Source organism: Podarcis filfolensis (genome assembly GCF_964270895.1).
Source record: "Podarcis filfolensis genome assembly, chromosome: 1".
NCBI lineage: Eukaryota > Metazoa > Chordata > Lepidosauria > Squamata > Lacertidae > Podarcis > Podarcis filfolensis.
The window spans coordinates 13,747,338-13,773,135 of NC_139604.1; the positions used below are offsets into that span (position 1 = coordinate 13,747,338).

General features: G+C 45.0%; 1 protein-coding gene across 1 annotated transcript in view; it reads right to left on the reverse strand.

Moving 5' to 3' along the window:
- Positions 1–25,798, reverse strand: part of TMEFF2 (transmembrane protein with EGF like and two follistatin like domains 2) — a 253,400-nt gene that overhangs the window by 90,323 nt on the left and 137,279 nt on the right. The window contains exon 5 of the mRNA XM_083571637.1: positions 1,003–1,099. Coding sequence (XP_083427763.1) covers positions 1,003–1,099 — 97 coding nt within the window. The remainder of the gene's footprint in view (positions 1–1,002; positions 1,100–25,798) is intronic.

The window sequence follows — 25,798 nt, forward strand, 5'->3', positions numbered from 1 at the left end:
CCCTAGATAATTATTTAACTTTAAGCTGTTGTCATAGGGGAACAGAAACACAGATGTGTGGAAAGGGTGAGGGAGTAGCAACATTGACCAATGATGCTCCTTGTTGTGTCACACCATGCCCACTGGTGTGAAAGAAATTTAGTGTGATATGCCAGTATCAAAAAGCTGCCATTTCATAACACAACAGGTACCGGAGTGTGAAAGGAACAGAATAAAAATGGGACAGAATAATGCAGAAAAATAAGGTAATATTATAATCTGGAAAACTAAAGTAATATTCATAGAATCATAGAATCATAGAGTTGGAAGAGACCACAAGGGCCATCGAGTCCAACCCCCTGCCAAGCAGGAAACACCATCAGAGCACTCCTGACATATGGTTGTCAAGCCTCTGCTTAAAGACCTCCAAAGAAGGAGACTCCACCACACTCCTTGGCAGCAAATTCCACTGTCGAACAGCTCTTACTGTCAGGAAGTTCTTCCTAATGTTTATTATTATCCATGTCTAAATGCCCTTTTAGCCACTTTTATAAGGGAAGGCTAAAGACAGAAGATAATCCGCTTTAAATAGCTCGGACTGCGTGAAAAACCCGCTTAACCTGTTTGACTGGAGGCTGAAAAGGTGAAAAGGAAATGTGAAATGATGACTTTTATCGTACCACCTTCAACTCTCTTTAACAATCGGTGTCCAACTCCAGCCTCAGCACTGTTTGAAGCTTGCAGCCTCATCCCATTAAAACAGTGTAAATGAATGATAAATAATCAGATTTCAGGTGTGAGTGGGAGAAATTTGTTTCTATCTCTGCATTCTCTTTTTAAAAAAAACAAAAGAACTTTTTGGAGTCTGTTATACTCAAGAAACACATTTGAGTTTTTCACCACAACTGAAACAGTACAACCTTAGCTATGTTTCAAGGAGAGGAATTTGGAAGAAAAAGAATTATGAGGGGAAATCAAGCTTTTCAAGACAAATAAATCAACAATGAATGCATGTTACCATACCAAACATCCTCTGCATCTTCATCGCACTCTGCCCCGAATTGGCAAATGTCGCAGGTAGATGTTTCCTTTTGAATGGTTTCTCCAGAACCTTCACTGCCTGTGAAAGAAGAAATCAAGAAGAAATGCGTCAGTTTCCCAGTCCAAAATCTGTCACAAAATCAGCAACAATAAAGAAAACATCCCATCTACTTGTGTATAGTTTATATGTGCGAATGACTATGTCGCCTCTCAAACGTTTAGCTTAGGAACACAGAAAGAGCATAGAAAACTAACATACACTGAATCAAGCTGTTGGTTCATCTAGTTTAGTTTTGTCCACAACTGATTGGTAGGAGCTCTCCAAGGTACTGAAAGCATCCCCACCCTTGCCTGGAGATGGCGGGGATTGAACCTGGGCTCTTCGGCATGCAAGGCAGGTGCTCTTCCACTCAGCTACAACCCTTCTGCAGCTTGGGGCTCTGTATTGAATGAATACACTAGGGTCACACTCAAACCACTCACTCACATAAGAGTTTAAAGCACTCTTATACAGTGGTACCTTGGGTTACATACACTTCAGGTTACATACGCTTCAGGTTACAGACTCCGCTAACCCAGAAATAGTACCTCAGGTTAAGAACTTTGCTCCAGGATGAGAACACAAATCGTGCGGCAGTGGCGTGGCAACAGCGGGAGGCCCCATTAGCTAAAGTAGTGCTTCAGGTTAAGAACAGTTTCAGGTTAAGAACGGACCTCCGGAAAGAATTAAGTATGTAACCAGAGGTACCACTGTACCACTTTTACAGTCATGAATTACCCCAAAGAATCATGGGAGCTGTAGTTGGTTTAAGGTTGCAGGGAATTTTAGCTCTATGAGGGTCCGACCCTTAATAATCTACAGTTCCTAGGGTTTTTCCTTTCATGGGAAAGGGAAGCCACAACTGTGGTGCAAGAGTGCCTTAAATGTATGGTGCAGATGTAACCTAATAGGATGTGTCTCCTGCTGCACATGTTCCAGGACACATCTGCAATGTGTCGATGACCGGTTGGTCACATAAGTGCAGGAACTTCTCCCCATTCTTGGGAATCATGTCTTTGCAAAGTTTCAATGGCGCACTGTTCCCAATCACATATATGTGTAGGCATGTTGTAGACATGCGCTGGCATGTGTGCTGGGTGGGTGGTAGTGGTGCCTGCTCTCTTCCCACCATGCACTTGTTCAGAACACCAATGTGATTGTTGTACCAATTTGGGAGGTTTTGTGAGGCAAGGGAAGCAATATTGCAATGAGATGGTTAGCGGGGAACTTAGGCAGCAAAGGGTGAATTTGTGCATTTTCCCCAACTTATATATTTTTTAAAAAACCCACAATCAGCCTTGGTTGCTGCTGTAGTGGCAAATGTTGGGCACTGTTGCTTAAAGCCCTTTTGCTTTGGCTGTCTTCTGTTCAAAATTGCCCCTCTCCCAGCCACTACCCCATCTTTAGAAATGAAGAAATGGGAAGAAAGACAGCTGGGAGAGAGAGCTATTTTGAATGGAAAACAGGCAGAAAGGAAAGGGTGAAGTAGCACCTGCTACCCTCTGCTAGTACTCTGCTTAAGAATGGCTGTTTTTCTTTTTAAAGTAAGGATGAAACAATCACCCTGTGTGTAGCTTCAGCCAAAGTGTGTAATGGATTTGGAAGAAGAGTTTGGATTTGATATCCCGCTTTATCACTACCCTAAGGAGTCTCAAAGCGGCTAACATTCTCCTTTCCCTTCCTCCCCCACAACAAACACTCTGTGAGATGAGTGGGGCTGAGAGACTTCAGAGAAGTGTGACTGGCCCAAGGTCACCCAGCAGCTGCATGTGGAGGAGCAGGGAAGTGAACCCAGTTCCCCAGATTATGAGTCTACCGCTCTTAACCACTACACCACACTGATTGGCAGAGGAAGGGAGAGTTCAGTGCTGTCCAATGTAAAAAGTCCCAGGTTCAACACTTGACAGCTCCAAGTAGGGTTGATATCTTGGAGATCTTCTGCCTGTCAGTGAGGGAAATACTGAACTAGACAGACCAATGGTCTGATCAGCATAAAGCAACTTCCTGTGTTCCTAAAACAACAGTCTAAGGACTGGTTCACACTGAAAACTACAGGGCACTTTTTGTCAGCGGAGTTTAACACAAGCTGTGGGTTCTTGTTTGGTATGACTCAACAGAGAGCTGCACTCAGTCCCCAAAGCGGCTCCATGGAGGAGCTTTGGAACTTTAAAAAGAAAATTAATTGGCTTCGCTCGGGAGAAAGAAAATATTCGTGCCCACATATGCAGCCCATTACAATGAAAAGAAACACAGTTTCCCTTAGGGCGAAATTGTCAGATCAGAGACGGCTTGTGATGTGATCAGCTTCCCATCTTCTTTGAATTCCATGTGACCGATGGAGCAGCTCAGTTAGAAACGGGAGAGGAGGGAAGAGGAGGTTTATTCCCCTGCACGCAAACTCCCAGGTCCCGACCCGCTTCTCAAGTAGGTGTAGCAGTTGCAAAACTTTAACATCTTTACAAGATGCCTCCGAGGCAAGGCAGGCAGTTGGTGTAGATCGCTGAAAGAATATAGCAGCCATTACCTTTATGAGATGGGTGCTTTAAGGAGTGAGTGGAGGTGTAGGGCAACCTCTCCCCCCCCCAATGAATTGCCTATAATTAAGAACAAATGTATCTGCTAATCTTGGTTTCTCTTCATTTTTCATTTTTCTAATCCTAAATTCAGTAACTGTTATGTAAAGAAGCAACAGAAAGCAATGGGGAGAACTTGAAGAGGCGTATATACAAAGATGGATGCGAGACGCTATAAAGAGAAAGAGACTGTGTGTATATTAGAACAAATTAACTCTAAAATGCTGGTGGATTTTGAAAAGGATTGCATATGCAATTTTTGCCTAATACACACATTTTGCAGCACAATTCTTCTAAGATAATGAACATTTGTGCATTATTTTCATGGGTATGTGTATTTCTACGCACACTATGCCCTGGTAGATGCATAGCATATGCCCACTGCTGGGCTGGAGCACTGCACTGCAAAATTCTGAGACGTGTGAAATTGGAGGCTAGCTGTGTTTCAGTTCACGTTCATGTAGATTACGAAGATTCACCTTTAACTGCGAACTGAATCCATTCCCCCCGTTCTTCAATCCCCACTCATGATTCATATCGCCAAAACCATGTTCTGCACTTCTATCCTGTAGGCTGTCGAGGCCAATTGGTATTTCTCAGGGCACTGATCTGGCACGGGGTCCTCCAATGGCTGTTCACTGTGCTGATGTTTGAAAAGCACCTGACACAGCTCAGCCAAATGACAACATTTGCTCTGTCCAGCCAGTGCCCACTACGACTAGAAATAACAACAGCTACAATTACATTTTTTCCCTGAATTTCGTAATGTATCAAATTTCTTTTTCTTTTTTGTTCTGTTTTGTTTTTTACCTGGATATGTCTTCCTCTCTCTCCCTCTTTCTCTTTTGGTGTCTTATCTTCCTTGGTACACTTGTAATTATGTACATTTTATTTTTAATAAAGAACACACACACACACACACACACACACACACACACACACTGAAAGGCTGCTGTGTACAGCCACTGCCCACTATGACTGGAAACAGGTTATATGCTAGGATAACTGCCCTTCACCTTCAGGTTGCAAAATAAATTTAACAACTATCCATAAAACTTTTTTTTTAAAAGGCTCCATGAGAAGTGCCAGGCATCACATAGCTCAATAATTAAGCCTTTGTAAACCTGCCAGATTGTCCAAGTTCTGAAAAACAAGCTCCTTCATTTTTAGCAAAATTTCTCTCTCTGCTTTTAAGTCCCTCTGGAAAAAAGCAACACTTTCCATGTATTTATATTTAATTGAACAGGATTGTCTTTGGTCTCTCTTCCCCCAGCTAAATGCCCGCAGCTTCAGTGTATCCTTTTATAATGTTCCAGTGTTAGCAGGTATGCTTTTCCCACAGACAACATATGTTTTCAAGAAGAAGAGCAGTGTTTTAAATCTGTATTCCAAACACTCAGCATCCAGGGATGGTTTACATTGTGAATAGTAAGTGAACCTTTTGCAGACAGCAAGTTCAATGCATAAGCAGAGCATCCTCCCTTCATTTTTTATTAGAAATGAGCCGGTAGACCTTTCATTGCAGTTCCCATTGGTGAACAAGGAGAGTAACTGGGCTGGGAGAACTGAACTACCCAGGCATTATTCCCCGGCATTAAATTAAAACAGCAGTCTCCTTCCTTTTATTTATTTTTTCTGCCATTGGTCTCAACAGCGGTGTTGCCTGGTGATAAAATTTGTTTAAAGTGAATTCTCTTCCCACCCCACTGTGCAGATGAGTGCCCTGATAAAACCAGACAACCTAGAAAGAGTTATTTTCTCCTTATTTCCTGCTGCTATTTAAGCTTTCAGTGTGTCAGATGTTTATTTTCTAAGGTGACCCGAGGGCTGTCGTCTCCCTCCCTGGCCTTTAGGTTTTGCACCATTTTGCACATACCTCCAAGAAACCTTCCACGAGTCTTCAGAGAATTTAAAAAAAAAATGCATTGGGAAGCATTTCGTGCAGCATTCAGAAAACCCTATCTGTGATTATTTTCAAGATGTTAGCAAAATGCCTTCCGGATCGGGCCAAAGATCCCCCTCATCCAACATCCTGTTTTCACATTGGCCAACTGGAAGCCTGCAAGATTCTGTAGGCAAAATATGGACTCTACTGGCATGCAATCATTTACCTATTTATCAAAAATATTTATATCCTGCTTTTACCCCCTCCACAAGGGAGTTGCAGAAAGCGGCTTACAAATAAAAAGGCACAACATAACAGCAACAATGGCCCGGTGGTTAAAACAGGAAATGAATAAAACTAAAACCAGCAGCAAGAAATCACACACACACACACACACAAGGGCACAAAGATATGGGCACCCAGACCTCTCTCTCTTTGGACCCCAGGACTCTCCCTAGACCATACTCCCTCAGCCTGCTTTTCACTCTCCTTCAGTGGGCTTGGCTGGAAGGTATGCTTGAAGTCTGATAATGCCTCCTGGTTTCTAGGATGGAGGCTAGAGAGGAGGATGTGAGCATGTGTGGAAACTAGCCTATTGTACACAGGTAACATGTGAATGAAAGGGACGCGGGTGGTGCTGTGGTCTAAACCACAGAGCCTAGGACTTGCCGATCAGAAGGTTGGCGGTTCGAATCCCCGTGATGGGCTGAGCTCCCGTTACTCGGTCCCTGCTCCTGCCAACCTAGCAGTTCGAAAGCATGTCAAAGGGCAAGTAGATAAATAGGTACCACTCCGGCGGGAAGGTAAATGCCGTTTCCGTGCGCTGCTCTGGTTCGCCAGAAGCGGCTTGGTCATGCTGGCCACATGACCTGGAAGCTGTATGCCAGCTCCCTCTGCTAATAAAGCAAGAGGAGTGCCGCAACCCCAGATTCGGTCACGACTGGACCTAATGGTCAGGGGTCCCTTTACCTTTACCTTAACATGTGAATATGTTGCTTTGCCTACTTTACCTCTGGTCTGTCTGGGATTGTTTGGACGCAGAGGAACGGGGGGGCGGGGAACCAGCTGGAGAACCACAAAGGGAAGAAGACTCAGAGCCCAGGGAATGTTGAACGGGAAGAAGAGGAAGAGGAAGAAGATTGGGAAGAGGAGGTGTCGGAAGCTAAAGAGGTAACAGGGCTTAGTGAGCCGGGAGAGTCATTGACAGAGACAAGAATTCTAACCCAATGCTTTCACCAAAGTCTGCTTACATCTGTGATCAATAAAGTTGTGGCCTATGTCAACCCAATTACTGATGTCAAATGTCTTATTCTTTCATGGGGCTGCCCCGGACAGCCTTTGCGCTGTTACACCTGGGCACACAATTATCCAGCCAAGTACAGTGGTACCTCAGGTTACATATGTTTCAGGTTACATACGCTTCAGGTTACAGACTCTGCTAACCCAGAAATAGTACCTTGGGTTAAGAACTTTGCTTCAGGATGAGAACAGAAATCGTGCTCCGGCGGCACAGCAGCAGCAGGAGGCCCCATTAGCTAAAGTGGTGCTTCAGGTTAAGAACAGTTTCAGATTAAGTACGGAGTGCTTAAGTACGGAGTGCTCTCAGGTAAGCAGAAACTAAGTGAAAGATGTTTCTGCAATGCCAGCCCCTTCTCCCCCAGTACACATCTGGCTGAAGAAAGCTGTGCTAAAAATTGCGAGAGAGAGGGAGAAGTGTCGAGGGCAGCCGGATGTTGGCAACTAACACAGCGAGACAAAAACACGGGGTGAGTTGAGCTTCGCGCAGAGATATCCCACGGTGGGCTTTCACATTAGCAGAAGGAAGTGGGTCAAAAGGACAGGAGAGTGAAAGGCCGCTAAGAGATACATGGGGAGAGAGGCCAGCGGTATCTGCAAAATGCACAAGAGCGAATACCCCAAACACCTTCTTAGAAAGTGATTTATTTTTTTAAAAAACCCATCTCGGCCAGCACACAAGCCGGAGAGACGCTCAAATGCCGAAAGTGACTTGGCACTCAATCGATAAGTCTTTTTGTAGCCCCTCTCCGCGAGAGCATTAGCTTGGTTGAAAGCCACAAAGTGAGAAAAATGAATGGGTGTGAAACGAGGGGTTGTTGCAGGAGCAACTATCCTTTCAGATCTCTGGCAAAGGCTCAAAATAACATTACAGGAAAGATGAAAAGAAAAACGCTCCTCAGCTGTACCGGCCACAAATGCCCCCGTGTGACATAGCTTGGTTCTACTGGCTGCGCACAGGCTTCTCGTTCAGCAAAGGGAAAATTACCTATATCCCACGCAAGCTTACACAAAAGGAAATTAACCACAATTTCCAGTGCCAACTTGAGCCCTGATCAAAAGCCGTCGATGGGAGCTCCTGAAACATTCTCCTTGATACCGACAAGCTTTCAATCAAGGCCTCAGCATGGATGGCAGTGATATAAGTGAGTATTATAACTTCAAGACTTTCGAAGATGCAAGCAACGCATGGGGGTCTGTGCAATGCAAAAGCAAGGGGGTAATATGCAAGAGCCCTGATTTTATGCCGCAAGCATCCTTTTCTTGCCTGGTGGATTGCTGAGGGCTGCTTCATAGGCTGCAGGCCTGCTTGCCATTCCCGTCTGATTACATGGTTCTGCTTCTGTCGTAGGAGCCCTCCCACATGACCTGCCAAGTCCCGCAGGAAGCTGTCATTCAAATGTTATTGGAACAGTGTGCGATTGAGTCAGAGGGAGTTGGCAACTATTCAGTTTTCGTAAGCGAATCCCTTACCTTCAGTGACAGACAACGCATGCACATTATTTTCCCTCTTCCAAGACACTTTGCTCTTTGAAAATTGTTCTTATTAAAGATTATTGGGCTGCAAAAGTACATACAATGTCTCTGTTTTCAGATCATAAAGTCCTTTCTATAGGTCAGTTCTATTCAGTGCTTTTTTCTAAAAAAATGTTTAGGAGTACTCTCAAGTAAATCACTCAAGTAAATCACCATTTTATAGTTCAAATTGGGAAAAATAAATACAGTAAATGGACAAAAGTATAGAGATTCACAAAATGTTTAGGGGCATGCATACCCCTGCATACCCCCAGAAAAAAGCACTGGTTATATTCCATGTGAGACATTAATGTTGTAATCAGTATAAGGTTGGGGAGAAGGGGGAGAGGAAGAGGGGGGGGTAGTAAATTTTCATTCTTTTACAAAGAGTATGTGCGAGGTTTTTGTGTTAGCATCATGTGGGTACGTTCTCTTTCTATTCATTTATTAGTTTTAATTGGCTTTGAGAGAGGTTGGGGGAGCCCAGGGCATGGTTGGTTGACTCCAACATTTCTCCAATGAAAATAGGGGCATCCCATTCCACGATGATAATAATAATAATTTTACTATTTATAGCTCACGCATCTGACTGAGTTGCCCGAGCAACTCTGGGCGGCTTCCAACATAACAACATAAAAACATAATACAGTCATACCTCGGGTTAAAGACTCTTTGGGTTAAATCTTTTCAGGTTGCGTCCCGCGGCGACCCGGAAGTAATGGAATGGGTTACTTCTGGGTTTCGCCACTTGCGCATGCACAGACGCTCAAAATGACGTCACACGCATGTGCAGAAGCAGTGAATCGCGACCCACGCACGCGCAGATGTGGGTTGCATTCTGCTCATGTTGCGAACGGGGCTCCGGAATGGATCCTGTTCACAACCAGAGGTACCACTGTAAAACATTTAACTTTTTTTTAAAAAAAACCTTCCCCTATACAGGGTTGCTTTCAGATGTCTTCTGAAGGTGGTATAGTTAGTTATCTCCTTGGCTCGGAAGTCACATAACTCAATACCCTCCAACCTTTCTCCGATGAAAATAGGAATGTCCTAAGGAAAAGTGGGACATTCTGGGATCAAATCAGAAACTGGGACACCTTCTGTAAATCTGGGACTATCCGTGGAAATTAGGGACACTTAGACGGTCTATTGCCTTCATACCAACTTCCCATACATAGACAATCAAGTTAAAAGGAGAACTGCCCCCTGTTCAGATGTGTGATTGAATTTGCATTTTTGAAGCATGTATATGGGTTGGACAGATCGTGAAGCTGAGGCATTTTTGAAGCATGTATATGGGAAGGACAGATCCTGAAGCTGAGACTCCAGTACTTTGGCCACCTCATGAGAAGAGAAGACTCCCTGGAAAAGACCCTGATGTTGGGAAAGATGGAGGGCACAAGGAGAAGGGGACGACAGAGGACGAGATGGTTGGATAGCGTTCTCGAAGCTACCAGCATGAGTTTGACCAAACTGTGGGAGGCAGTGGAAGACAGGAGTGCCTGGCGTGCTCTGGTCCATGGGGTCACGAAGAGTTGGACACGGCTAAACGACTAAACAACAACAAATATGGGTTACTTTCTTCTTGTAGGGGGAGAGGATGGGACTAGAGCTCAGTGGTAAGAGTTTGTGTGTAGAGGATCCCAGATTCAAGCCCTGCTATCTCCCGGTAGGCCTGGGAGAGAAACCAGCCTGAAACCATGAAGAATCACTGCAAATCAGTGTAGAGAATAGTGAGCTGGATAAGTCTAAAGTGTGACTTAATACAAGGCATCTTTCTATGTTTCCTATGAGACACAACTGATCCCAATTCCTGTAGGGAAGTCCAATGGAAATCTAACATTGCTGCATTTCCGCAACACTCCACTGGCAGCAACGGAAGTGTGTTACTGCAGCTTGAATCTCTCAGATCACTGTGGCCTTGCAACCTATTTCTGCTGCGGGTATTGTCTCTTTCAGAGGCCAGATTAGCTTTGGAAACAATTAGAGGTCTCTCCCTCCCTCCATCACAGCCCCACCTGTATGGAACTCATTGCTTGAGATTCTGGGTCCATTTAGATGGGGCTGTCAAGACTTTATAGACCAGCTCCTGATCTCAAAGTGTAATAGCATACAGTTGGGCTTGTTCGATTATTTCTGCTGCTGTGATAACACAGCTGATTTGGTTTTTAATTATTTGCTTGGATGTTTTAATATCATAGCAGCATTGAGAGCTTGTGTGAAGTGAACAAAAGTGGGCTATCAATCTTCAAATAAATAAGACTCACTCCCCCACTGTACAAGCTGATCTTGTAGCAATATTCCCTCCCCCAAGGTAGAGATGATAGATATAGATAGATAAATAGAATTTAAGAGCATCTGAATAGGGTGATTCTGTCTGTGGAGGGGCTACAGGACCACACATCTCAGCTGTGCCTCATCCACCCCAATATTTCCACATTGAACTGGAAGGTCCAAACCTTATCTTAATCTTATAAGAAGTGCTATTTATAATTTATTTATATTTATAAGAAGTGCTATCCCTCATCCTCTTAGAATGGCAATAGCACCCACCTAATCAGGGCCGGAACTAAGTTCTGGTGAGTTCCAGCTGAAGAAAGCCTTGATTACCATATTTTTTTGTGTATAAGATGCCCCGATGTATAAGACAACTCCCTTTTTAAACCCCAAATTAAGAAATTAAGTTGTTTAACATTTGGGGGGGATGGGGAAGGTCACTTCTGCCAATCGCTCAGCTGCATGCCCACCACTGCCAATCGCTTGCCACAGCCACTGCCAATCGCACACCACGCTCCAGCCACCAATTGTCTGCCCACTCGCTGCCACCAACAGCCCACCCACCCACTTGCCACAGCCGCCAATTGCCTGCCCGCCTCGGCATAGCCAATTGCCTGCCCAATTGCTGCAGCCGCAGCCAATCACCAGCAGGCCTTGCCACAGCCACCAATCACCCACTCAATCGCTGCTGCCAGTCTCCTGCTTGCTGCTTCCATTAATCACATGCCCCCCCTGCATTCACTATCTGTGTATAAGAAGACACCCACTTTTTGCCTATTTTTTAAAGCAAAAAGCATTGTCTTATACTTGGAAAAATACGGTAGTTACAATTGCCCTACAATCCCTTACCTTTGTCACTATCACTGTCATCACTAGGTATGACTGGGGAGCCCTACCCCTGGGTTTCTGATCATGGGGAGGATTGCAGGGGCAGATTTGGGGTGGGGGTGTGACTAATTCAGTTACAACGAGCATGGAGAATAGAGCTCAAGAACTGTGGAAGGGGAGCTGAATTATGGCGCCACACAACACACTGCTTAAATTTGAGATCCCAAGGTCCATCACTGAGCATTGTAACAAAGACATTTATAATATTCTCCCTCCTTCCTGCTTTCGGACCTTTCAATATTGAGCTAACACGGGAAGTTTAGGAACAGAGAGGGTAGCCACCTACTCCACAGATACAATTTAAGGGTCCCAGAATAGGGTCACTGATGTGTGATTATGAGTCCTCTCTCTATCCAGCATCCAAGCGAGTGACCTTTGGAAAATGCAAAATTTCATAGAATCGTAGACCTGGAAGGGATCCCAAGGGTTCTGCAATGCAGGAAGTAAATTTGGCAAGTAAACAATTTCAGAATCAGTCAGGCTGGTGGCTTTCCTCCTTAAGCTGCCCTTCCTGGATTCTGCCCCACTTTGAAAGAGGCATTTCATGCACACATATTGATCAGTCTTACGAGTCTACCATTCCTCCTACATGCAGATGCTGTTAAGTGTAGGGCAAAAACAAAACAAAGCCGTAAACTCAATGCTACAGTGTCTTGCATGAAGCAACAATCCTAGGTCATGCCAACTTTTCACATTTACATTTAGTGTAAACAGTGCCAATTAGTGACAGAATTTAATAGCTGCCAGCCCGCCCCTCCAAATAAACATGTTGATCTAAATTTGCCAAGAGCTCCTTCTCATAAAATGCACAAGAGAAAGGAGCAGAGCAGTGTGTGCTGGAAACTCTCACATCTCTACTCTTATTTTAATTTTATTTTAAAAGGGAAATAGCTTCCTTACAGAGGGACTTTCAAAGAGCATCGCTGTAAACAGTTACGTGGTTTCCCGATGCAACAAATCGGGAGACCTTTGATGGTTTTCACACTTAAATCAAGTTTTGTTTTCTGTTTTTTATTCCCCATGTCTGACATTTGAATGAGAAAGACCTTACATTGGGCCAGGCTGTGCATTTGATTCGAAAACTGGTTCTCCTTTGGTTGTTATTTCCCTTTTCCTACCACACTGGAAATGGTTTTCAAAGATTGGATGAAAAAACAGCTCAGAAACTTGGGTTATAATGTAATGCACAATCCCTTGGGATTTAGTCCCATTGGTATATATACTCAGAGTCGCTAAATCTGCCCCTTCATTACCTTGCACATTACCAGATAGGACCCTAGGACTGGGCACCAGCCCTCCTTCGCATTCCCCCAACCCCTGCCCATATCTTGCTAGCTGCTCAAGACTCATCCACCACCGCTGTCCAATCTGCACCACAGTCCTTTTAAGCCCATGCCCTCCTTCTATGACTTTCTGTGCCACCAAGCTTAGAGCCGGCTGCTGTGTTATGAGAGCCAGAGAGGCAGGATCTGTGCTGCCCTTTTAAGCTCCCCCCACCTTCATCTCTCTGCCTCTGGCTCCCAGCAGCACCCTGGCAAATGACATCGTCAAGCTGCACTACCAAGCTTGGAGCTGGGCACTATGTTGCGAGTGGCAGAGAGGCAGGATTTGCTATCATGGCAGCACTGTGAGGGGTGGGAGAAAGCCTCAAAATTGGAATGCCCCAATTTCAAGCCAGATTTACAGAAGCTGTCGCAGTTTCTGATTTGATCCTGGAATGTCCTGCTTTTCCTTAGGATGTCCCTCTTTTCATCAAAGAAACATTGGAGGGTATGGAGCACAGCTGTCAACCGTCCCTTATTTGGCGGGAAAGTCCCTTATCCCAGTGCCGTTTGCCGCTGCTGTCCCTTATTGATGATGTCCCTTAAATTTCCCGGGTTTCAAAGGAAGCAGCTCCTCTCCCTGCCAGCCAGGGAGGAGGGAGGCTCCAACTGTGTTGCTCACCCAATAAGGAGTCTAAGAACGACTGGGGTGTGGAGCTTGCATTACTTGTGCCGATCAAATTGGCCGCGTTGCCTGGGGACTCGCCGTTGCTCAGCACTTCCCAGCGGAGTGGTGACGGTGGTTTTCCTTGCTGCATCCCCTTTGCTGGGTTGCTGTGCTGTGGGAACCACCGCTTGAGGCTTTGTTTGGCTGCTGGCTGGGCTTTCTGCCTTTGGCTTGGAGGGGCTCAGAAGTTGAACATACCTGTGCTTATTTTGGCTGCTGATCCCTTATTTTTGAGGTTGCTGGTCCCTTATTTTCAAATCTGTAAGTTGACAGCTATGGTATGGAGTTATGCAATCCCCAAACCAAGGAGATAAGTAACCATACAACCTTTAGAAGATGTCTGAAGGCAGCCCTGTATAAGGATTTTTTTTTTAAAAAAAGCTTTAATGTTTTATTATGTTTTTATATATATTGGAAGCTGCCCAGAGTGGCTGGGGCAACCTAGTCAGATTGGCAGGGTATAAACAACAATAACAACAACAACAACAACAACAACAGAATAGAATGTCCCTATTTTCATCAGAGAAATGTTGGAGAGTGTGCTTCTGCTACTGTATCACTGTTGAGGCTTGGAGTTGTAAAATGCACTTATTAGCTTCCTATCTGGTCAAAGGATTAATGTCAGGGACCTTGACTTTGTACTAACACTGCAGAGACATTTAACCTTCAGAAAACTTAACAACAGGAAAACACGCAGACACTAAAAGAGCCATCAGACGTGTTTTGGCAAATGTGCCCATTTTAACGTCTTTATCAGGCTGCTGCCAATTTATGCCTGTTTATCTTTCCAAATATTACGATGGCTCACACTGTTGCCGCATCGGATATTAAAATGTACTTTATTCCAGAACTGATAGAGCTCTCAGTGGTTAAGAAAAACGGTGAAGAAGAATAGAAGAGTAGGGAGAAGATTTAGGTATCTCTGAAGATTTCTCATCACTGCGCAACATAACTCTCTAACGGTTCGGTGCCTTGGAGGGTCATCGGAGATCACTTATCATATAAATCAAAAAGGTGGCAGGCTATAAGAGCGCAAGCCTATAGCAATTTCATGTCTTTGCTCACAGACATCAAATCTATCTTTTAGGCAGACTATAGAAAAGGATAATGCGCCAGTTCATTTATACCACCCACAAAACCCAAATCGGGAGATCAGCTAATCTGAAGTTGCCACTACGGCTCCCGATTCAATAGCAATTCACTACAAAAATGGCTGGTCTCACACCTTCTAAGATTTGATTGGTTTAAACTCTCATTTATGTGGCATACTTTTTCTGCTTTGTGGAAAGGAATCCTGCATGTGGCCCCAATACAATTGCCTACCCTGAAACACACCTAGTACAATTTGGTCACGTTCATGCCATATGCTTAAAACGCTATTATGCTGCTTTAAGAGTCATGACTACCAGCAAATAATTCTTTATTAGAATCATAGAATTGTCGAGTTGGAAGGGACCCCAAGGGTCATCTAGTCCAACCCCCTGCAATGCAGGAATCTCAGCTAAAGCATCCAGGACAAGTGGCCATCCAACCTCTGCTTAAAAACCTCCAAGGAAGGAGAGACCACAACCTCCTGAGGGAGACCGTTCCACTGTTGAACAGTTCCTACCGTCGGAAAGTTTTTTCCAATGTTTAGTCGGAATCTCCTTTCTTGTATCTTGAAAGCACTGGTCTGAGTCCTTCCCTCAAGAGCAGGAGAAAAAAAGCATGTTCCCTCTTAAGGGTGCTTAGAATTGCAGATCTGCAAGGGGTCTTCAACTCTCAGCATCCTTAAAAGCTACAGTTCTCAGAATTCTTTGGTGGAAAGCCATGGCTGTTAAAGTGCCCTCATAGCACCTTAAATGCTATGGTGTGGATGTATGTAAGATACCATATTTTTTGCTCTATAGGACGCACTTTTCCCCCTCCAAAAATGAAGGAGAAATGTGTGTGCGTCCTATGGAGCGAATGCAGGCTTTCACTGAAGCCTGGAGAGCGAGAGGGGTCGGTGCGCACCGACCCCTCTCGCTCTCCAGGCTTCAGGAAGCTATCCGCAAGCCTTCGGAGCCCGGCGGGAGTTCCCGCCGGGCTCCGAAGGCTTGCGGATAGCAGCCCAAAGCCCGGGGAGCACAGCGCCAACTCCCACTGCACTCCCTGGGCTTCAGGCAGCTATCCACAAACCTTCGGAGCGCTCCCCCAGCCTGCAAGCTCCGGGAGCGGCGGCAAGGTTGTGCAACCTTGCCTCCGCTCCTGGACCTGTTCTGGGGGCTGGGGTCGGGGGAAGCTCGGGCTTCCCCCGCCCCAGCCCCACGGCTAAAAACGAAGCCACGCGCAGCGTCTCCCGGCTGGAGAGGTTGTGCGTGGCTAAAGAGGAAGCCAAGACAGTCAGCGGGATGGATCCCGCTGGCTGTCTTCGCTTCTTTGCTCTTTGGAGCTGGGGGGGAAAAATAATTCCCCCCTTTATTTCCCCCCTAAAAACTAGGTGCACCCTATGGTCCAGTGCGCCCTATGGAGCGAAAAATACGGTATTTCTTACAGGTGCGAACACGCAATGGGCTGTATCCAATTGGTGCCCTTAAGCAAGACAAACCTTTGGGTCCTGTGAAAGATTCTTCTAATGGAAGAGCAATTTTTGCCAATTCCCCCCTCTTCATCCCCCATTCCCCTGAACACTAGTTTTGGAGAGTCTTGTACAAATTGGCAAAAATCCCCTCCTCTGCTAGAAGACACTAAAAATCTTGCTAAGATCCAAGATTTAGAACCTCAAAGCCAAAGTGAGAGCATTTGGGTCAAAATTAAGGGAGAGAAGAATAACAGTGACCTCATTGTGGGAGTTTACTATAGATCCCCAAGCCAAACGGAGGACATAGATGATGCCTTCCTGGAACAGATGGCCAAGCATGCAAAAGGAAGGGAGATAGTAGTAATGGGGGACTTCAATTACCCGGATATTTGTTGGATGTCAAACTCAGCCAAGAGCATAAGGTCAAACAGATTCCTCACTGGCCTTGCAGACAACTTCATTGTCCAGAAAGTGGGAGAAGCAACAAGAGGAACAGCCATTTTAGATCTGGTCCTAACCAATGTTGATGACCTGGTTAGTGGGGTGGAAGTGGAAGGATCATTAGGCGCGAGTGATCATGCTCTTCTGAAGTTTACTATACAGCGGAAAGGAGCAGCCAAGCATACTAGGACACAATTTCTCGATTTTAAGAAAGCCGACTTCATAAAACTTAGGGAAGTGCTGGGTGAGATCCCATGGACAGTAATACTAAAAGGAAAGGGAGTTCATGATGGCTGGGAGTTTGTTAAGAGGGAGATAGTAAAAGCACAACTTCAGGCAATACCAATGAGACGGAAACATGGAAGGTGCCTAAAGAAGCCAGGGTGGCTATCTAAAGAAATTTTAACTGAGTTAAGATTAAAAAAGGATGTGTACAAAAAATGGAAAAGGGGGGAAACCACCAAAGAGGAATTCAAACAAATAGCCAGCACGTGTAGACACAAAGTCAGAAAAGCTAAAGCACAGAATGAACTCAGGCTTGCTAGAGAGGTTAAAAGCAACAAAAAAGGCTTTTATGGGTATGTTCGTAGCAAAAGGAAGAACAAAGAAACAGTGGGGTCACTCAGAGGAGAAGATGGTGAAATGCAAACAGGGGACACAGAAAGGGCTGAACTCCTCAATGCCTTCTTTGCCTCAGTCTTCTCCAATAAAGAAAACAATGCCCGACCTGAAGAATTTGGAGCAAATGATTCAGCAGAGGAAACACAGCCCAGAATAACTAAGGAGATAGTACAAGAATACTTGGCTAGTCTAGATGTATTCAAGTCTCCAGGGCCAGATGAACTGCATCCAAGAGTATTAAAAGAACTGGCAGATGTGATTTCAGAACCACTGGCAGTCATCTTTGAGAATTCCTGGAGAACAGGCGAAGTCCCGGCAGACTGGAGGAGGGCAAATGTCCCTATTTTCAAAAAGGGGAAAAGAGAGGACCCAAATAATTACCGCCCAGTCAGTCTGACATCAATACCAGGGAAGATTCTGGAGCAGATCATTAAGCAAACAGTCTGTGAGCACCTAGAAAGGAATGCTGTGATCACCAATAGTCAGCATGGATTTCTGAAAAATAAGTCATGTCAGACGAACCTGATCTCGTTTTTTGACAGAATTACAAGCCTGGTAGATGAAGGGAACGCAGTGGATGTAGCCTACCTTGATTTCAGCAAGGCATTTGACAAGGTGCCCCATGATATTCTTGTAAAGAAGCTGGTAAAATGCGGTCTTGACTATGCTACCACTCAGTGGATTTGTAACTGGCTGACTGACCGAACCCAAAGGGTGCTCATCAATGGTTCCTCTTCATCCTGGAGAAGAGTGACTAGTGGGGTGCCACAGGGTTCTGTCTTGGGCCCGGTCTTATTCAACATCTTTATCAACGACTTGGATGATGGACTCAAGGGCATCCTGATCAAATTTGCAGATGACACCAAACTGGGAGGGGTGGCTAACACCCCAGAGGACAGGATCACACTTCAAAACGACCTTGACAGATTAGAGAACTGGGCCAAAACAAACAAGATGAATTTTAACAGGGAGAAATGTAAAGTATTGCACTTGGGCAAAAAAAAATGAGAGGCACAAATACAAGATGGGTGACACCTGGCTTGAGAGCAGTACATGTGAATAGGATCTAGGAGTCTTGGTTGACCACAAACTTGACATGAGCCAACAGTGTGACGCGGCAGCTAAAAAAGCCAATGCAATTCTGGGCTGCATCAATAGGAGTATAGCATCTACATCAAGGGAAGTAATAGTGCCACTGTATTCTGCTCTGGTCAGACCTCACCTGGAGTACTGTGTCCAGTTCTGGGCACCACAGTTCAAGAAGGACACTGACAAACTGGAATGTGTCCAGAGGAGGGCAACCAAAATGGTCAAAGGCCTGGAAACGATGCCTTATGAGGAACGGCTAAGGGAGCTGGGCATGTTTAGCCTGGAGAAGAGGAGGTTAAGGGGTGATATGATAGCCATGTTCAAATATATAAAAGGATGTCACATAGAGGAGGGAGAAAGGTTGTTTTCTGCTGCTCCAGAGAAGCGGACACGGAGCAATGGATCCAAACTACAAGAAAGAAGATTCCACCTAAACATTAGGAAGAACTTCCTGACAGTAAGAGCTGTTCGACAGTGGAATTTGTTGCCAAGGAGTGTGGTGGAGTCTCCTTCTTTGGAGGTCTTTAAGCAGAGGCTTGACAACCATATGTCAGGAGTGCTCTGATGGTGTTCCTGCTTGGCAGGGGGTTGGACTCGATGGCCCTTGTGGTCTCTTCCAACTCTATGATTCTATGATTCTATGATTCTATGACACTTCTACCAAAGCAATAGAGCTCAGAAGACCAATCAGACCTTACTCAATATATATTTGTTTCCAGTACTCATTGTACCACAGTCTCGTCCCAATTTATTTTTAGGGCACTGCTTTATTTATGCTGATCATCGTTTTTGTGCGAGTGTTTTTTCTCCCAAATCCAGTGGGCCACCTCTCGATTCAGGTCACAGGGAAAAGATTACACCAGGGGCTTCCTATTTCTGTTGCCTCTGAGGAATAACGAGAAGTGCTAGTTTTGACCTATAAAAGACTAAATGGTTGAGGGCCGGGTGTTTTACGGACAGCTTCTCTTTCTCCCACTGTGATTGCTGGGGTCTGCTAGCGGCCTTCATTTAACAGTACCCTCCCTGCCTCAGAAATGGAGATCGAGGACGTGCTCTTAATTAGTTGTTTGCTAGCTGGGAAATTGGTGTTTTTTCTCCTGGTGATCTGCCCAAACTTCCTAGAGATGATGCCAGATACTGGGTTGTATTCAATGGTAGGTGCGTAAATGAAAGTACCATATTTTTAGCTCTATAGGACTCACCCGACCATAGGACGCACCTTGTTTTAGAGGGGGAGAACAAGGGGAAAAAATTCTCCCCCTCTCTGCTCAGTGCCCGTTCAGCGAAGCGGGAGGAGAAACGGAGCCCCTTCCATTTCTCCTCCCGCTTGGCTGAAGGGGCGTTGCGCAGCTCTCCCTCTCTGCTGAAGCCAGGAGAGTCTTGCTCTCCTGGCTTCAGCAAAAGGAACCCGAAGCCTCCGGCTATCCCTGAAGCCTTTGGAGCGCAGTGCGAGTTTCTGCTGCGCTCTGGAGGCTTCGGGTTCCTTTTGCTGAAGCCGGGAGAGCAAGACTCTCCTGGCTTCAGGAAAAGGAACCTGAAGCCTCCGGAGCGCAGCGGGAACTCGTGCTGTGCTCCAAAGGCTTCAGGCGGCTATCCCTTCAGGCGGCAATGCGGAGCCTCCGGAGCGCGGAGGGAGCGCTCCTTCTGTGCTTTGGAGGCTTTGTGTTGCTATCGCTGAAGGCAAGGAGCCTGCATTCGCTCCACAGGATGCACACACATTTCCCCTTAATTTTTGGAGGGGGGAAATTGCGTCCTATAGAGCGAAAAATACGGTACTTCCACTGGGGAAGGACAAGGCACATTATTTCACAAATTCCTTGACCCCCCCCCCAAGCAACTGCAGTCCTCCATGTCATGTACCATACAGCTCTAAAGGCTTCCCCGACCCTCAGGAGTTGCTTTTATTGGGGTACATGGCTGGCAATCTGTATGAGAGCACTCTGCCATGCAACATTTTGTTGAAGGTTCCATTTGTGACACCTTTGTGTTCATACGCTCAATTGCACATGTGCACTGGAGTCAAGATGTCTCCACCAACCCCCTCAAAGAGAGGGGTTGACTACCAGGAGGGGCTCCACAGAATGGCAAGTCAAGCAACACATGCTCAAATAATATGTTTAAGTCCTTCTCCCTCCCCAGGTAAAACTGGGGCTGTGATTTGCAAGAAATTACTGTATTTTTTGCTCTACAAGACTCACTTTTTCCCTCCTAAAAAGTAAGGGGAAATTTGTGTGCGTCTTATGGAGTGAATGCAGGCTGCGCAGCTATCCCAGAAGCCAGACCAGCAAGAAGGATTGCTGCTTTCACTGCACAGCGACCCTCTTGCTGTTCTGGCTTCTGAGATTCAGAATATTTTTTTCTTGTTTTCCTTCTCCAAAAACTAGGTGCGTCTTGTAGTCTGATGCGTCTTATAGAGCAAAAAATATGGTAGATTCTGTCTCAAACAAACAGGGACCCTTGGAATGTATGGTACATAACAGACAAATACAAGCTTCACCGAGAAAGGATATGACTTCTCAAGTAAAAGAAGCAAGAGCTTTTGAACTTACACAGCACTATTTATTTGCAAGGGGATGAATAGGGAGCACAGCTCCTATTCTAAAGCACAGGTGGAGCTTAGCTCCCATGCAGGACCGCAGAAGAGAGCCGAAGGGAAGCTAAACATCTTCAATCATTGCCTCTTCCTGCTTGTCATTATTTGCTTTCAGCAAATAAGCTTGACCTCCCTCAGCCACCTAATGTCTGGTGAAATTGTCGAGCATAGATCTCACATCCAAACAACATCAGCTCCCATCTTAGTGGGCAAAGGCTGGAGAATGCCAGTGATGCTAATTCACTTTGCATTGCGAACAAAATTTTTGGTCAACGGCTTGGCCCCTCCAGTCGGTTAGGATGGGGATTTTGTTTTTAACATTTGGTGTGTTAGAAAGTTTTGATTTTAAGTGATCCTGGCAGTGCGGTTGTACACATACCCCCATGTTAAATTGCTAAGAGAGACACTTAAAACCACATCTTGTACTCCCCTGCAAAAGAATTTTAGGTGAAGCTAGTGACACTTATCTTCACCCACCTCCAGCTCTCTTCATATTGGTGTTAGTGCATGAAAAGCAGGATGCCAGAGCAGGCTGGCATGGGTGGATGAGGAAACAAATGTCAGTGTTACTATTGTACAGTAGCCTAGCTTCTTACACACACACACACACGCACATGTGCCAAGTTGCGCCCAACTTTGTGTGTGATGTGACATGCATCATGCATGCGCGTGATGACTGTTGCATCGGGAGAGGTCAATTAGGCCTCCCCATGATGTGACATTTATGCACTAGGCCATGATGATTGGCTTGGGGCGACATCCTGCCAGGTCTCCTCTGCCCCCTCAGGACTGGGGGGCTGAGCCCTATCCCAGTGGACATGGGGTGGTGGGGTTGTAGAGGCCTCAGCCCCATCGAGTTGGCATGCCTGCTCACAAACCACTCTTTGTCCTCATTCCAGGCAAGAGCCCAAAGATTACTGCATCTGCCAGAAGCCATACTCCAGTACAAATCTACATCTGATGAGGGTTCAGGCAACCTCATTTAGAGGGGGGTGGGGTTTCACCACTGGGCCTCCAAAAATCATTCATCAGGACAAGAGGTCCTTCCTGATGACTACATCAACCACCTCACAAATCAAGAGAAGAGATCTTCTGCGTTGCTCTTAAGAAAGAAGAAGAAGAAGAGTTTGGATTTGATATCCTGCTTTATCACTACCTGAAGGAGTCTCAAAGCAGCTAACATTCTCCTTTCCCTTCCTCCCCCACAACAAACACTCTGTGAGGTGAGTGGGGCTGAGAGACTTCAGAGAAGTGTGACTAGCCCAAGGTCACCCAGCAGCTGCATGTGGAGGAGTGGGGAAGCGAACCCGGTTCACCAGATTACGAGTCCACCACTCTTAACCACACCCTTAATGATCTACTGTGGAACCTCGGTTTTTGAACTTAATCCATTCCGGAAGACTGTTTGGCTTCCGAAAAGTTTGAAAACCGAGGATCAATGGGCTGGCTGCAAAGTCAATGGGAAAAACATGCAAAACGTGGCTTGGAAGCCATTTGGCTTCCAAAATTTTTTTCAGAAGCAGTTACTTCTGGGTTTTCGGCATTCGGGAGCCAAAACGTTCCAAAATGGAGGCGTTTGGGAACCAAGGTTTGACTGTATTGCAGATCTTCCATCTGCTGGTAGGCTGTGGTCTAGGGTGTTCCGGAACTTGTGTTCCGGAGCTGATCTCTCCTTTCAGCAGATAAGAGCTACTGTGGTGTGGGAGAGCCAGTGTGGTGTAGTGGTTAGAGCAGCAGGCAAGGACCAGAGAGAACAGGGTTCAAATCCCCATTCGGCCATCAAGCTCACTGGTCAACCAGCCACTGCCTCTTAGCCAAATTCACTTTACATGGTTGAGGTGAGTATGAAATGAAGATGAAGGAAAACCATGGACACTATCTTGAGTGCATGTAATGAATGAATAAAATCACTTGGAACAATAGATGCATGCATACTTTTTGCTAACTTCATAATATGCATAGCCACATAATATGTAATAATAATAATAATAATAATAATAATAATAATAATAATAATAATAATAGTAATAGTATGCATTCACTGTGGGTGGTTATGTGCAGACATACAGACATCTATCTCCACCTCTGGAGAGGAACCCTCCAACCGTATTATGATTCCAGACAAGTAATTAAACTAATTCATATTGCAGAGGAATGATATGGCAAACCACAGAGTCAACGCTGCCAAGCCAAATAAACAGTAGTTAGGCTCCTGTTCTTTCACTGTGCTGCTCATCCAATTTGTTAATGGCACATACATGCTTTTAAGCCAACTGCTTTAATCAAAATCAACATGTCCTGGTTACACTACAGCCTTGGAAATAGAAGGGCACATAAAAGACCCCAAAAGCGACAGACGTTTGAAATGGATAATAGATTGCAACTGGAGTCATTTCCTGCCTAGAAGACAAGAGAGGAACATGCCAACTGGAGGCTTTCGCCAACCCACTTAAGATTCTAAATGAGCCTTTCAGCTATTTAATTCATACCGATTCGCATCTCTTTGCTTATGAATAGCTAACCAGTGGATATTGACCAGTGTGAACAAACCAGTGGAACAAATGCCATTGCTTCGGTGACAGAATGGCACCTAGTCTATTAGACAGGTATATGACAGGACAACACCTATGACTGATTGAATGAGAATACAGTGGTACCTCGGGTTACATACACTTCAGGTTACAGACTCTGCTAACCCAGAAATAGTGCTTGAGGTTAAGAACTTTGCTTCAGGATAAGAACAGAAATCGTGCTCCAGCGGCACGGCGGCAGCAGGAGGCCCCATTAGCTAAAGTGGTGTTCAGGTTAAGAACAGTTTCAGGTTAAGTACAGACCTCCAGAACGAATTAAGTTCTTAACCCGAGGTACCACTGTATGTGAGTCTCACCCTTAAGAACAGGGTTTGCAATAGGTAAAGGTAAAGGGACCCCTGACCATTAGGTCCAGTCGTGACCGACTCTGGAGTTGAGGCGCTCATCTCGCTTTATTGGCCGAGGGAGCCGACGTGCAGCTTCCGGGTCATGTGGCCAGCATGACTAAGCCACTTATGGCGAACCAGAGCAATTCACGGAATCGCCGTTTACCTTCCCGCCAGAGCGCTACCTATTTATCTACTTGCACTTTGATGTGCTTTCGAACTGCTAGGTGGGCAGGAGCAGGGACCGAGCAACGGGAGCTCACTCCGTCGTGGGGATTCGAACCGCCGACCTTCTGATCAGCAAGTCCTAGGCTCTGTGGTTTAACCCACAGTGCCACCCGCGTCCCTTTTGCACTGAATAGGTGCACTGAATCAAAAGAAGGGGCTCACCCTTTGACAGCGGAACTGTCTCTCTCGGGAGGTTGTGGACTATCCTTCCTCGGAAGTTTTTAAGCAGAGGTTGGATGGGCATCTGTCATGGATGCTTTAGCTGAGATTCCTGCATTGCAGGGGGCTGGACTAGATTGCCCCTGAAGTCCTTTGCATTCTATTATTCTTTGACCTACATGCACTAATCAGTGCTCGCAAAGAGCTAGTTTGTTTATCTCCCACTTGGATTACTGCAATGCCTTTGAAGGTGACCCGGAAACTACGACTAATCCAGAATGCGGCAGCTAGACTGGTGACTGGGGGCGGCTGCCGAGACCATATTACACTGGTCCTTAAAGACCTACATTGGCTCCCAGTACGTTTCCGAGCACAAATCAAAGTGTTGGTGCTGACCTTCAAAGCCCTAAGTGGCCTCGGCCCAATATGCCTGAAGGAGCATCTCTACACCCACTGTTCAGTACGGACACTAAGGTCCAGCCGTGAGGGCCTTCTGGCGGTTCCTTCTCTGTGAGAAGTGAGGTTACAGGGAACCAGGCAGAGGGCCTTTTTGGTGGTAGTGTCCTCCCTTCAGATGTCAAAGGGATAAAGAACCACACAATTTTTAGAAGACATCTGAAGGCAGTCCTGTTTAGGGAAGTTTTTAATGTCTGTTTTTAGTGTTCTGTTCGGAGCCGCCCAGAGTGGCTGGGGAAACCCAGTCAGATGGGCAGGGTATAAATTAATAATAATAATAATAATAATAATAATAATAATAATAATAATAATAAAGTTCTCTAAACTACACCTGAAAGTGGTTCCCATAATTGGAAATAAACAACTATTTGACTTTTAGAAGACATCTGAAGGCAGCCCTGTTTACAGAAGTTTTTAATGTTTGATGTTTTATTATGCTTTTATATTTGTTGGCAGCTGCCCAGAGTGGCTGGGGCAGCCCAGTCAGATGGATGGGATAATAATAATAATAATAATAATAATAATAATAATAATAATAATAATAATAATAATAGATTCCCCTCTCTCATCTCCATCTGCCTGCTTTCTTCTGTATTTATTTTTTTCTTCCCTTTTTTCTATCTATCTATCTATCTATCATCTATCTATCTATCTATCTATCTATTTATCTATCTATCTATCTATCTATTTATTTATTATTGATTTCATTTTACATGTTTTAGTGTTCTGTTGGGAGCCTCCCAGCCAGATGGGCGGGGTATAAATATATTATTATTATTATTATTATTATTATTATTATTATTATTATTAATTACTTAACAAAGTTCACTGAAGTGGTTCAAAAATCTCTGAACTACACCTGAAAGTGGTTTCTATAACTGACATGTGAATGAAGTTCGCTTTGTCTTGCAACTTCAAACAACTTCTATCTAGTTCATTTTCAAATTCATTTTCTCTCTCTCTCTCTCTCTCTCTTACTTTTTAGCCTCTTTGTCCTTTAAACTTAGAGATCATAATTATTAGGGAAAATAAAAATTCATTTCACTGTGCATATGCGTTTTGATGTTCTCCTAGTCTTCTAAAGCATATTTTATACTTAAGCACAGCAGCTTGTAACATTCTGAATGCTTGGGGGGCGAATTGCTGAGCATCATTCAGATGAGCTTGAATGGAACTGAACTCATTCATTTTGTAAATGGACAAACATGAAACTCATTCGTTTTGTAAATGGACAAACATGAACTGGAATGAGTTCCTTTTTTTAAATAA